At 40.4% G+C, this 12,852-nt stretch overlaps 2 protein-coding genes across 5 annotated transcripts in view; one reads left to right on the top strand and one right to left on the bottom strand.

Annotated features, from left to right (window-relative positions):
* Positions 1–3,953, bottom strand: part of agtpbp1 (ATP/GTP binding carboxypeptidase 1) — a 28,194-nt gene extending 24,241 nt beyond the window's left edge. For all 4 annotated transcript variants that reach the window (XM_056376145.1, XM_056376146.1, XM_056376147.1 and 1 more), the window contains exons 1-3: positions 3,816–3,953; positions 2,263–2,321; positions 255–385 (exon numbers count right to left, since the gene is read on the bottom strand). In XM_056376145.1, coding sequence (XP_056232120.1) covers positions 255–385; positions 2,263–2,294 — 163 coding nt within the window. In that variant the 5' untranslated portion in view covers positions 2,295–2,321; positions 3,816–3,953. The remainder of the gene's footprint in view (positions 1–254; positions 386–2,262; positions 2,322–3,815) is intronic.
* Positions 3,954–4,045: 92 nt separating this feature from the next.
* Positions 4,046–12,336, top strand: naa35 (N-alpha-acetyltransferase 35, NatC auxiliary subunit). Its single transcript, XM_056376150.1, has 23 exons — positions 4,046–4,260; positions 5,580–5,708; positions 5,921–5,954; positions 6,115–6,229; positions 6,378–6,452; positions 6,587–6,754; positions 7,045–7,111; positions 7,235–7,278; positions 7,384–7,434; positions 7,834–7,917; positions 8,060–8,174; positions 8,557–8,735; positions 8,862–8,921; positions 9,136–9,242; positions 9,397–9,463; positions 9,747–9,845; positions 10,016–10,194; positions 10,314–10,450; positions 10,606–10,673; positions 10,761–10,901; positions 11,041–11,163; positions 11,511–11,591; positions 11,842–12,336. The coding sequence occupies exons 2-23, from the start codon at positions 5,588–5,590 to the stop codon at positions 11,899–11,901; spliced, it is 2,175 nt and encodes a 724-aa protein (XP_056232125.1). The 5' UTR covers positions 4,046–4,260; positions 5,580–5,587; the 3' UTR covers positions 11,902–12,336.
* The last annotated feature ends 516 nt before the right edge of the window (positions 12,337–12,852 follow it).

Here is a 12,852-nt window from a genome sequence, read left to right as displayed (position 1 = left end):
CAATTCTGCAACTATTGTGATTCCATATTACGTTTGATTTGATTTGTGTTTTTCTTTTTTAACACTAAACCATGGGAAAAGTTGAATCTATCTATCTATCTATCTATCTATAAAGATATAAATTCTTGGTTTAAGAACAATTATATTAATAAATACAAAATACTGATTTTCACTTATCTATTGTCTATAATATGTTTGTTGGATTGAATACTGTAGAATGCATGTTATATTTTTGTGTGTGTGTTTGCTCTCACCCTGCGTCTGTATGAGATGAAGTATCTTTGCAGTGACCTGTCGTGCTGTGTCGACATCTTTCATCATGGCCTCTCCATTCATCCTCTCTAGTTGGCTCAGGAGCATCAGTACCCTGGAGTTACTGGGAACACTGGAAACACATGCACACACACATTTTTACCTTAAGACTGTATGTAATAACTTAATTTATAAATGCACTCTCGTATAGTCATTCAGTAAAAGGACTACTAAAGTAAGAAAACTAGGTCAAAACCTAGTATATGGCTGGACTGCATATGGTCAGTCAGTCACACACATTTAAAATTATAGGGCTGGCCCCGCTGTTGCAGTCCAGCGAAAAACATTGCATACTCATGTATGTATCATGATGCTACAGTGAGTGGATGCTATAATATATAAGCAAGTGTTGAAACAATTAGAATAACCGCCTCGTGGTTGTATGCCTCCACAAACCAGCTAAGTTGCAGGAAATATGGCCAGAGGGGTTTTTGTAGAACATTATGATGTCACAGTGAAGTTGACTTTTGATCATTCGGATATGAATTCGCGTATGAATTCTTCAATTATGGCCAAAAACATTTTTTTGTGAGGTAACATTGACTTTGACATTTGGGCATTCCTGATGTATTGCATTCACAAACATTTGAGGTCAACATGACCTTTAACATTGACCACCAAAGTCTAAACAGTTCATCCATGAGTCCAAGTGAACATTTGTACCAAATTTCAAGAAATTCCCTCAAGACGCTACAGAAATATCTCATTCCTGAGAATGGAACATATGTAAACATGGTATGTAAACTGAAAACATAATGCCTCTGGCGGTGGTTGTCATTGGCATGGAGGCATAAAAATCTGTCATGATTCCCTGCTCAATGTCTAGAATTATGACAGAATGATGGGCCAGTTTTATCACACAAGTGTGTCAAAGTAGTCAGTGTCCCCGAGTGAAACTGCCGAAAAACATAAAACAGGCCCTAATATGTGCAAGTTCTATATATGTGTCAGAGTAATAATCAACAAAAATAGCCATTTCTGTAATTTTGTGCAGTGCTAAAAACAGTAACAAAATAGCAATCCATATTTGAACACAGCTTGAGTCTAACTTTAAAAGCTGTTCAATTTATTTTAATAAAGATGACTGTTGGGGCCGTCTCCTAGCATTTCACTATTTCTGGAATACTGACCCATCCCCTTATGATCTTAACTCAGTGGCGCTCAGATGGAAACACAAGGTTATAGGTCAGTTGTTGGTACAGCAACGTCAAACATGGGAGAGAGAATCAAAACTCTGTGATTGTACCCAGTGGAGCTGAGTTTCTCATATGTCCTTATAAAGACAGAGACAGAGAGACAGAGGGAAGTGTGTGTGTGCTGGAGACAGAAAAAGAAAAAACTGGGAAAATGGAAAGAATGATGAAACAAGTGATGCAGGAATGGCGTAATGAAAACATATTGAGGGAAACATACAGCTTAAATAAACACACTGCATAAGACACATAGATGAACACAGATTAACTAGAAAATGAACAGAGTATAAATATTCAAACTTGATACAGAAAAAACCAATAAAGGGGTTTTCCAAGCATACTGCTTCTGCATCAATTATATGTGTTGTTGTTTTCAGTCATGACTAATACATATTGCTAGTTCTAGCAAGGCCATCTAATTATCTACACACACTGCTGTGTTGCACACAAACACTCCTGCTCTCTCACTCAAACTCACACACGCACTTTCTTTCTCACACACAGTGTGACAAGAGACAATAAACAGCAGGGGGAAAAACTGGTGCAAAGGGAGTTAAAGGTAGAATAGTAAAAGTGCAGAATCACATCAGGGAGGGTAAAGGTAAGGCAGAGAGAGAGAGAATACAGTATGTGAACAGATGGTTGTGACAGAGCAGCTTTCATACTGAAACACAAGCACATATCGCAGCCTGCATGTGTGTTTGTGCATGCATAATGAAATTGCATCTGTTTGCTTTGGAATAGCAAAGCAACTCACCCTTTCTCTGTGGCCATTTTGGGTTTGTTCATTTTTACCAAATCAACATTTCATGTCGTCTGCAAGAGAAAGAAAATAAAGACCTCATTGACAAAAAAGGACAAACATAAATATTATGAACATTTTAAAAATGAGTGTAGCAAATCAACCTTTGCTCCAAGTGCAAAAGAGATCTGGCTAAACTATATGTGTTGCAATCTGAGGCTGTAGCCAGAACCAGAAGATGGTAAATCTAAACTTCCCATAGCTGTGAATGTGATGGTCTGTCCATACGTGTTAGCCCTGTAAAATATTAGTGACCTGTCTGTACCTGTCTTGCTGTGAATGTAGGGGCAACCTGCAGCTGCAAAGAGATGCCTCATATTGACTGCACCAGGACAGAACTACTATCAAATACACAGTGCCTCCTGACTGACTTTACACAAGGGGCTGCCCAACATGCTGCAGATCTCAGATGTCTTAAAACAAAAGAGCTGTGGACAAGGTAATCTGAACACAAGGTTTTAAAAAGCATTACTAGTGTTCAGCTGTATCATATCAAACAACAATGGACAAAAACCTATTGCAAAAGTATCATTCAGAAAAAAAGTGTAGCAACAGACAACAGTAACTGTTATGTACTGTAATGCAAGTACACTTACTGCATTTTAACAGGTCTCCAAAGAGTTTTAGATGAGGTCAAACAGTGAATACAGAAGCACTGATGGGTTGAGATAAGATGAGTCATAAACTGCTGTAAAATTTAAAGCTCTAAATCACTGGTGCCACATTTCATTTTATTCCGTGGTGCTTATATTTAACAAGCTAATAATGTACTTAAAATCCCAATGATATTTTATAAACATTTAACCAATACAACAAACACATTTAAAAGTAAAAGAGAGTCATCAGAAACAGTACCACACAACAGAAAGACGCCATTTTCGGCTAAAAATAAGCTTGAAACTAAGCTGGCTAACCTCAACTCCTTAGTCAGGCTTTTCCAAAGCTTGCAGAGTCAGACTCCAACACCCATCACCCTTTCTTACTATACAGGTACAGCGAGGTAGCCACAGGACCGAAGGTCACGCCCTGGTACATATGAACTGAGGGGGGGCATAGATGTAGCTAGAGGTCAGACCATAAAGAACCAAATCGAGTATAAAACTGACATGTTGTGGAGGCCAGCTTAAACAGGACAGATGGCAGCCAGGCCACAATAACCCTACATGGAAACCAGAATGCAAAATCCATTAAGAAGAAAAACTTGATAAGCTACTGTCATACAAGCAGCCCGCAAGGGAGTGTGAGTTAGTCGCTGCAAGTGGACTATTGTTTGCAAGATAAACAACCAGGTAAGGCTGTTTTATAAGATGCTAAGTTAGACAGCCTAGCTGAGGCTGGTGGCCGCTGCACCTGCTAGACTAGTCACTCATTAACGGCCGCCTGTCTGCGGCAGCAGGCTAGCTAACAGAGAAATATGCTAACGGTAATGCTAAATAAAGAGCACACAAGCGATGTTAGCTAAAGCAATACGCATGTATAATATTGACAAGGACGAGGATTTTACGAACCTGTATGGAAAGGAACTGTTGTCCCATTGAGGGTGGACCAATTCCAATGCTACTGTATGTGTGAGCGCTGCCTGAAACGCCCTGTTGATGTTGTGATGCGATGAGAGCGATGAGACCAGCCCCAACTGTCACAGGGGCTGTCTTTGGACAACGCGAGAGTACACTTATGTGTGATTTTGGGTGTAGTTAGGACTAGGATGGAAGGCTCCCGAATGAGCTAAGTGTACCACAATCTTTACCAAAGTATTACTTTAATGTTGTTTTACACTAACACTGGCCTGATTTTAAGCTATAAGCTGTTCATTGGGAGCTTGAGTGCTCTAATGACTTACAAGGACTACATTTCCCATATTGACAGTGGCTTCTGACGTTAAATCTATGCGTCAATCTTTACAGTCTTCGAAGTAGGTCTTCATTAGCTACATGGTTAATACAAAATACTAAGGTACGTGCTAATTAACAACGAACATATGGGTTTCCGATTACAGTATTCGTGTTGTGTATACCTCATCAAATTGAATAACCTGTTAAACTGGCGATATTCAGGCTTTGTTCACTTGAATTATCCCCTGTGGGCAACATTAGCTCGTTAGCACACGGTGTTACAAGCTAATTGGACGTTGGTGATAGCTAGCTGTTGTTGTAACGTACGTCGTTTTTCTAAACAGTACCAATTTAGGTTAACTCATTACATTAGTGTTGATGAAAGTACCGAGATAGCCAATGAGAGGACAGACTTGTATTATTGTGCATGTGCTGAGCATGTAGCTAAGTTGCTTTTAGTTCAATGAGGTGCTTCTGAATGCTAGACTGAAGGAAATACACCAATATCTTTAACCTCAGGTTATTTCACCGGCATATGATCAGGTCAAATCGATTTCAGTGTGTTGTCTGTGTTTTGTAATATCAGGTAGATGTATTATAAACATAATCATGTAAATATACCTTCACGAATCAGTTAAATATGATAAAATCAATCATACAGAGGTGGAAGGTTTTTTTCACAGTACTGACATATTCTTGGTTTAAAAGGCTGAGACTTTCCACTGCACTCAGGCGTGCAATTTACACCTTTTTAGGCTCTAACATTAGTTTCTCAAGTCGGTTGACAGCGCATGATGTTAATCCTCTACTGTTGCGCTAGATCATGATATACTGCCTGTCCAGCTTTCCAGGAGTACCAGTCAAGTATAAAAATGTATGTGTAAAATTTGTAAGAACATATAACAACCTGTAGGTTTTTTCTTAAGTTTTATCAGTGCATGGTCGATTTAAGGGTTTAATGCTGGGAAACAAGCTATTCTTTGTCACTGCCCTTTGAAAATGTTACTACCTTTGGCTACACTGGAATATTACAAAATCCATGACTGGTTAGAGATATAGCCTAAACTTGTGAGCTGTCTGTGCCAGTTACACTGCATGTTTAAAGCGTGATCAGACAGCGGAGAGTTTGCCAAGTGAACTGTGGAGTGTCCAGTGACAGAGTTCAAGGGATGTAGTGAATGATTGTGTGTATGTAAATGTCTATTTTCCAGTTCATGATTCATAAATATGTAAAGACCTATATAAAAACAGTCCCTGCCATGATGAGGCATACTGTCTGCTGTCTCTTATCTGGCAGATCATCTCATGACATTAGCTTTTTTACAATCAGTCTCATCCAGTTAAAAAATATTTTAATATTTTCCTATGTTGGAAAATCTTTGTAATAGCTAATGTTTTGTAATATTCTGAACACTTTGCCCTGGTTCTCTTTGTCATCAGTGGTCACCATGGTGATGAAGTCAGCAGTTGAGGATGACGATGCTGGCTGGGGGCTGGGCATCCCAGAAAAGATGAAGAACAATGCCAACTGGGTTGATATTACACAAGAATTCAAGGGTGCTTGCAAAGGTAAAGGCTCTGCTAGAAAGTGTGTGTGTGTGTGTGTGTGTGTGTGTGTGTGTGTGTGTGTGTGTGTGTGTGTGTGTGTGTGTGTGTGTGCGCGCGTGTGTGTGTGTGCGCGTGTGTGTGTGAGTGAGTGAGTGTGAGAGCGTGTGAGAGATATGTCTTATGTCTGCGGTTATGAAAGTGGCTGACGTGTTCCTCATCCTTTATTTATGCAGAGCTGAACCTTGGGGAGTTGCTTCATGACAAACTGTGAGTAATGAAAACACTTTTTACAAACTCACACTTTAAAGGGATAGTTAGCTCAAATAACAAACACACACAAACACAGAATCCTTGTCATTTTGAGATAAACATGTTTGAATATGACCATACTGATAATGTAACACTAAACTCTCTGCTGTGATGGCAGGTTTGGCTTGTTTGAGGCCATGTCAGCCATAGAGATGATGGATCCTAAGATGGATGCAGGAATGATTGGAAATCAGGTCAACAGGAAAGTGCTCAACTTTGAACAAGCCATCAAGGTCAGGAATTAACACACAAAACCTAATATTTATGTTGTACAACAATCTAATAAGTGCCACATTGCCTTCCCCAGTTGTATTCGTTTTTTTGTAAACATAACACCAAATTCAACCATGCAGTTGTATTATTCTCTTATTCCCATTTCAGGAAGGTGCCATCAAGGTTAAAGACCTTAGTCTTCCTGAACTCATTGGGATCATAGACACATGTTTCTGTTGTTTGGTGAGTTTCGCGAGTTTCAGGACAGCGTCTAAGCATGGAATCATTGAGGCTCATTGAATTTCACTACATTCACCACTCTGGGAAACTCACTCTGGAGCATGATTTTATGTCTATCTAAACATGTATTTGCCTAGATCACATGGTTGGAGGGCCACTCCCTGGCGCAGACCGTGTTCACCTGTCTGTACGTCCATAACCCCGACCTGATTGAGGAGCCAGCACTCAAAGCCTTCGCCCTGGGCATCCTGAAGGTGTGTGACATCGCCCGAGAGAAAGTCAACAAGGCTGCTGTGTTCGAGGAGGTAAGCATCTTTCTACTGTGTGTGTGTGCGTGCGTGCGTGCGTGCGTGCGTGCGTGCGTGCGTGCGTCATACAGCACTGAAAGGCTTTACATTATGTGCAATTGTGTGTGACAATATTTGGCTTTTACATTCCCTTTGGGTTAGGTAATCCTTTTTATCATCAGTGTTTTCCGTGCACTGGTATTTATGTAAACATTTATTTATGATTAGTTAAAATTGCAACAGGCCATTGATAACTCAGTTTCATATTTAAATGTCTGAATGATGATTAACCTCATTCTTTTCTGTAGGAGGATTTCCAGGCCATGACGTATGGCTTCAAGATGGCCAATAATGTCACAGACCTGCGGGTGACAGGTACAAGTACTATACTGTTGTTGTGTAATGCTGTGGACAACTGAAGCCATGACAGTTTCATACAGTTGATTCAGAGGACACGAGATAGCAGCTGTTCTTTCTCTCATGTGTTCATTCTATCAGGTATGCTAAAAGATGTGGAGGATGAGTTACAGAGGAAAGTTAAGGTATTTGTTCTTAACCAGTTTAAGCACCTGTCTTTGCCATTTAAAGGAACTACTACTGATACAAATGCTATTCTGTTTCTTAATTAAAATCTTCTATTCCCTCAGAGCACACGCAGTCGACAGGGGGAGCAGCGAGACCCAGAGGTTGAGCTGGAGGTGAGTCGCATCATTCCTCCATGTCTGTGGAGTTTTTGCTGCAGATGAGTTTTTTTGGAGTAGCATTTAGTATCCCCACATTTAAGTCACAAAACTAAAGCATGAACCCTCTATCTCAGTCTCTGCTTATTATGAATAGTTTACTATCTCATGTCTATCAGAGTGTGGGCCTGAGACGACCTTTACAGACTCTACTCTGGAATTTTCCGGCTGTTTCATAATAGTAACAGAATTAAAGGAAGAAAAAAATCGGACCCAAAAATGGATGTATTGTGGGTGGTCGGGGGGAAAAATCAGCCTTTGTAAATTCCTGTGTCTAGAGGAGGTTCAAAGATGAATTAAATGTAAAAATAAAAATGTACCTGTTTAATGTTTCTGCATGTTTTGCTTTTTTTTCAGCATCAGCAGTGCTTGGCACTTTTCAATAGAATCAAGTTCACACGCCTTCTACTGACTGCACTGATTGCTTTTACAAAAAAGGAGGTAACACACATACAAAAACAATTTGTTTCTGTTTGATACTGAGCATTGAAGAGGATTGCATTCAAGCATTGTGTGTACTTACAGACACTTCTATATTACATTGGGAATTTATTTGCCTTTGTATTCATGTGTTTTGTTTCAGACTAGTTCAGTGGGCGAGGCCCAGAAGCTTGTTGCTCAGGCAGCTGACCTCTTATCAGCCATTCATTCCAGTATTCAGCACGGTATCCAGTCGCAGAATGACACCACTAAAGGAGGTAACACACACACACACACACACACACACACACACACACACTTTTCAGCCATCAAGTCAAGCATATGCTATGGTGTGGCATGAGTTTACAAACCAATAGCTCTGAAGGATTGCACACACACACCTACCTAACCGAAACAGTATCACACATACATGAAATTGCACACACATTATACGCATTCTTGCTCTCCAGCCATCCAGTTAAGAGCTCGTCATGGCAACCTAGACAGTTACATTACAGTGCCCACTAAATGTGCCTCTTCTATCTTCTGCCTCCTCAAAACTTAAATTAATTTTGACCTTGCTCCATTTTACTACGTGTAGTTGAGACAGCTTCTTCACCTTTGTTAACCTTTGTTGGTTTCTTTCTGTGTATGTTGCAGACCACCCCATCATGATGGGCTTTGAGCCCCTGGTCAACCAGAGACTGCTGCCACCTACCTTTCCTCGCTACGCCAAGATCATTAAGAGGGAGGACATGGTGGCCTACTTCAGCAAACTTATAGAACGTATCAAGACTGTCTGTGATGTAATCAACACTACCAACCTACATGGCATACTGGTAAGCATAGCTGATTAGAAACACAGACATACACATACAAAAATATTACTAGCCTTGAATATATATATAAAATATAAAAGATGAAGACTGTTGTTGACTTGAATATTGTGTTTGTGGCTTTACCAGGACTTCTTCTGTGAGTTCAGTGAGCAGTCTCCCTGTGTGCTCTCCAGATCTCTACTTCAAGTGAGTTGCTGTTCTCATCCATGTATATAAGGATTCACTATTTTTGCCCTGTGATGCCTACAGAGTAACCCCATGAAATCTGTTACATGTTGTTGTTTTGCAACAATTAATAAATCCATTTAGTAGAAAATTGTGTTTCAGATGGTATCATTCAATGGGATGTCAATTAAACCCAGTATTTGAGAACTAATCAGATTCTTTTTTGTAAATTCAGACGACGTTCCTGATAGATAATAAGAAAGTGTTTGGCACCCACCTGATGCAGGACATGATTAAAGATGCTCTGAGATACTTTGTCAGCCCACCTGTCCTCTCCTACAAGTAAGTCTGGCGTTGGTTAAAAGATAACACCATGTCAATCATTTAAGGTTGCTAAAGTCAGTGGTTGATTTTGGTCATTGTTTTAGTTTTTTATCTTGAGCGAGATGATTGCGTCTTGAGCTTATTGTGTGTGTTTGCACCTGTCTCTCTCCAGGTGTTGTCTGTTTAATAACCACCAGGCCAAGGACTACATTGACTCATTTGTTACACATTGCTCCAGGGTACGTCACCTTTACTGTTAAAAGTGCATCTGCTGCAGTTTGATACATTTTAATACCTCAGTTACTCAGTGCGCTTTATGGGCTGTTTTTTCAATAGTTTAATAAAAACAGATAGTTTGGAGGAGAGGTGTAAAATTGCTTTAATAATAGAGCTTGATGAGTGCCATGATATTGACTGAAATGAAAGGACAGCAGGAAATTTTCAGTTTTACTTTAATCAGAGTTTTTGATACTTTGGATGTTGGGTGTTACTCTGTAACTGTGTGTGTGCGTGTCCCTGTAGCCGTTCTGCAGTCTGATCCAAATACACGGGCACAACCGAGCTCGGCAGAGAGACAAGCTGGGTCACATTCTTGAAGAGTTTGCTACACTGCAGGATGAGGTGAACTGCAGCTGTTGTTACCCTCTCTTTTCTTACAGTATTTAATCACAATAACACTGTTTTTGCATTGTTGCCATTCAAGCTCAGGATCTATTTGGATAGAAACGTTTTACTTATTAATGAACCCATTGCACCCATCCTGAGGACAGTTGTGACTTTATGCTCTGCAGGCAGAGAAAGTAGATGCAGCGCTGCATAGCCTGCTGATGAAACTTGAGCCTCAGCGACAGCATCTAGCTTGTCTTGGTACCTGGATCCTCTACCATAACCTGAGGATCATGATCCAGTACCTGCTGAGTGGCTTTGAACTGGAACTTTACAGCATGCATGAGTACTACTACATCTACTGGTAAGGGATCATATTTGTTTGTTGCTGGTAACTGTTGCTGCAGTTGACGCACACAATATCAGATCTCAGGTGCACTTTAGTTCATCTGTGAATGAATATGTGCTTGTTTCTGGCTGCAGGTACCTGTCAGAGTTCCTTTATGCGTGGCTGATGTCCACTCTGAGCAGAGCCGACTCCTCTCAGATGGCAGAGGAGCGGATTCTGGAGGAGCAACTGAAAGGACGCAGCAGCAAAAAGACCAAGAAGAAAAAGAAAGGTACACTTGGTTCCATCAGCATTAATCTGCAGTGGATTCTGTGTGTATGACAATAACCCAAATGTGCTAAGAAATACTCCAATTTTTTGTCAAAGTGATGTCTTCCTGTAGGTGTAAGAGAGGATACTGATGTTATGTTTGGGATTACTTTGCAGTACGCCCCCTCAGCAAGGAGATTACCATGAGTCAAGCATACCAGAACATGTGTGCTGGCATGTACAAGGTAAGGCATAAATTTATAACCTCTCTTCACCCCTTTTTTGGTGTCAGGTATAACCCGTCCTTTCTCTGCCTCTGTCTCTCTCTTCAGACCATGGTAGCTTTGGATATGGACGGAAAGGTGCGTAAGCCTCAGTTTGAGCTGGACAGCGAGCAGGTTCGCTATGAGCATCGCTTTGCCCCCTTCAACAGTGTGGTCACCCCCCCACCTGTGCACTACATCCAGTTTAAGGTACTGTTTGTCTGTGTGTGTGTAATTCATGTTTTCCCTGCCCCTTATTTTTATCCCATCATTCTTGTTTGTGCTCTCTCCTCCACAGTCTGTTTTTCTTTGCTCTTCCTGACTTTGCTCCTGCTCTTGCCCACTGCAGGAGATGTCTGATCTGAAGAAGTACAATCCTCCGCCTGGCTCTGCTGACCTCTACATGGCAGCCAGCAAACACTTTCAGCAGGCCAAGCTCATCCTAGAAAATGTGCCCAGCCCAGATCCCGAGGTCAGGAAATAAAACTATTGTAAAATAAATGCATGCTCTTACAGCTAACGGTTTGGTGTTTTATTATGTCTGATTTTTATTTGCTAAGAAACTATGAGTCCCCAAATTCAAACTTCAGTACAAATTTAGTTGTCGTCAAAATCTATTCCTGGAAAGATTTTCTCCGAGATGTAAATTAGTTGGAATAACAATATTGCACATGAACTAAGTATTAGGTCAGGGACTCCTGGTTTATGGGGTCACAGTATTTTTCTGTTGTATTGCACCAACCTAGACAAATTGTTTGTTTGCATGTTAGTTCTTACCTTTTCCATTGTCAGTAACCAGCTATTAAAAATTGATAACAGGTGAACCGTATACTGAAGGTGGCCAAACCCAACATTGTCGTTATGAAGCTGCTGGCTGGAGGGCACAAAAAGGAGACTAAGGTAACAAAATACACACATTCTCAAATGATACAAATTAGTTGCATTTCGCTGCCACACAAAGGGAAAAAAGAGAGATTACAACTGTGAAATCTATGTTTTTAAAAGAACTGAGATGTGTATACAGTGGTGTTTAATCACCAGGCATTGTGATGGGCTTACCTTAATGTAGTGTGTTTTGTAACAGCTGTTGTTTACTGTGAAGACATTGTTTCAGTAAAAAAAAAAATGTTTTAAATGTCTGCATCCCTAGGTGCTCCCAGAGTTTGACTTCTCCGCTCACAAGTACTTCCCCGTGGTCAAGATCATCTGACTCTGCATCACAGGATGACAGTCTCTGTGCATCAGCCGTACCTGAACAAGTGTGCAATGGCCCTGATCCAGTCCATGTCAGAACTGTGTTTGTGTGTGTGTGTGTGTGTGTGTGTGTGTGTGCGCGCGTGTGCGCACACACCTAACTGTAAAGCTGTATAAAGGAGTGTTTGATTCACCCCATTTTTTCACCTGAATGAGAGAAGTCACAACTGGACCTAAATGAGTGACGATATCCACATCTGCATCTGTGAAAGTCTTGTTTGTGTGTGTGTGTGTGTGTGTGTGCGCAAGTCAGAAACAAGTCGAGGTGCTTTTGCGCAAAAAACTGGCCAATGAAAATTTTTGTAAGCCGCCTCCAGAACAGTCTTGTTAAGGCTTGAAAAGATTGCTGTAATGAAAGTGTGTGCATATCATTAAACCATATGAAACCTTTCTTTGTTCATGTGCTTATCTGAATTCATATGAAAATGTTGAGGCTGAAAAAAAAGTATAGTACCTTGCTGCACCTTGTACATCACCAGTCTCACATTACTACCTGATGGCATCAGTCTGCATTGTGAAATATAGACAGGACAATTTGTAGAAAAAGGATTATTGATGATGTTCATGATCTTGTAAGTGTAAAGTGAAGTTGCAAGCACCTGTGGCCTATGAAAAGGGCAATTTGATTTTCCGAAATTGGGAGATTTCAGAAATCCATATTTCACTACTAACAGCAGTAGAAGAGATACTTTCCAGGCCTCTTCAAACTAACACTGACCCCACAGGACTGATAATCTACAGCCTTCACACAACTCAAGAACATAATAAATCACGTGTTTACTGTGGTATTAATCTATCCTTTAATTCCTTAGTGGAAAAGAATTTTACATGTTTTCGTTGCTTTGTTTAGACAATAAAATCCATTTAAAACATCCTAAATAAAGTTGAAAATCTTAATATCTCTAGA

The sequence above is a fragment of the Seriola aureovittata genome, chromosome 5 (assembly GCF_021018895.1).
Source record: "Seriola aureovittata isolate HTS-2021-v1 ecotype China chromosome 5, ASM2101889v1, whole genome shotgun sequence".
NCBI classification, from domain to species: domain Eukaryota; kingdom Metazoa; phylum Chordata; class Actinopteri; order Carangiformes; family Carangidae; genus Seriola; species Seriola aureovittata.
This window is presented reverse-complemented; position numbering and strand designations above follow the sequence as displayed.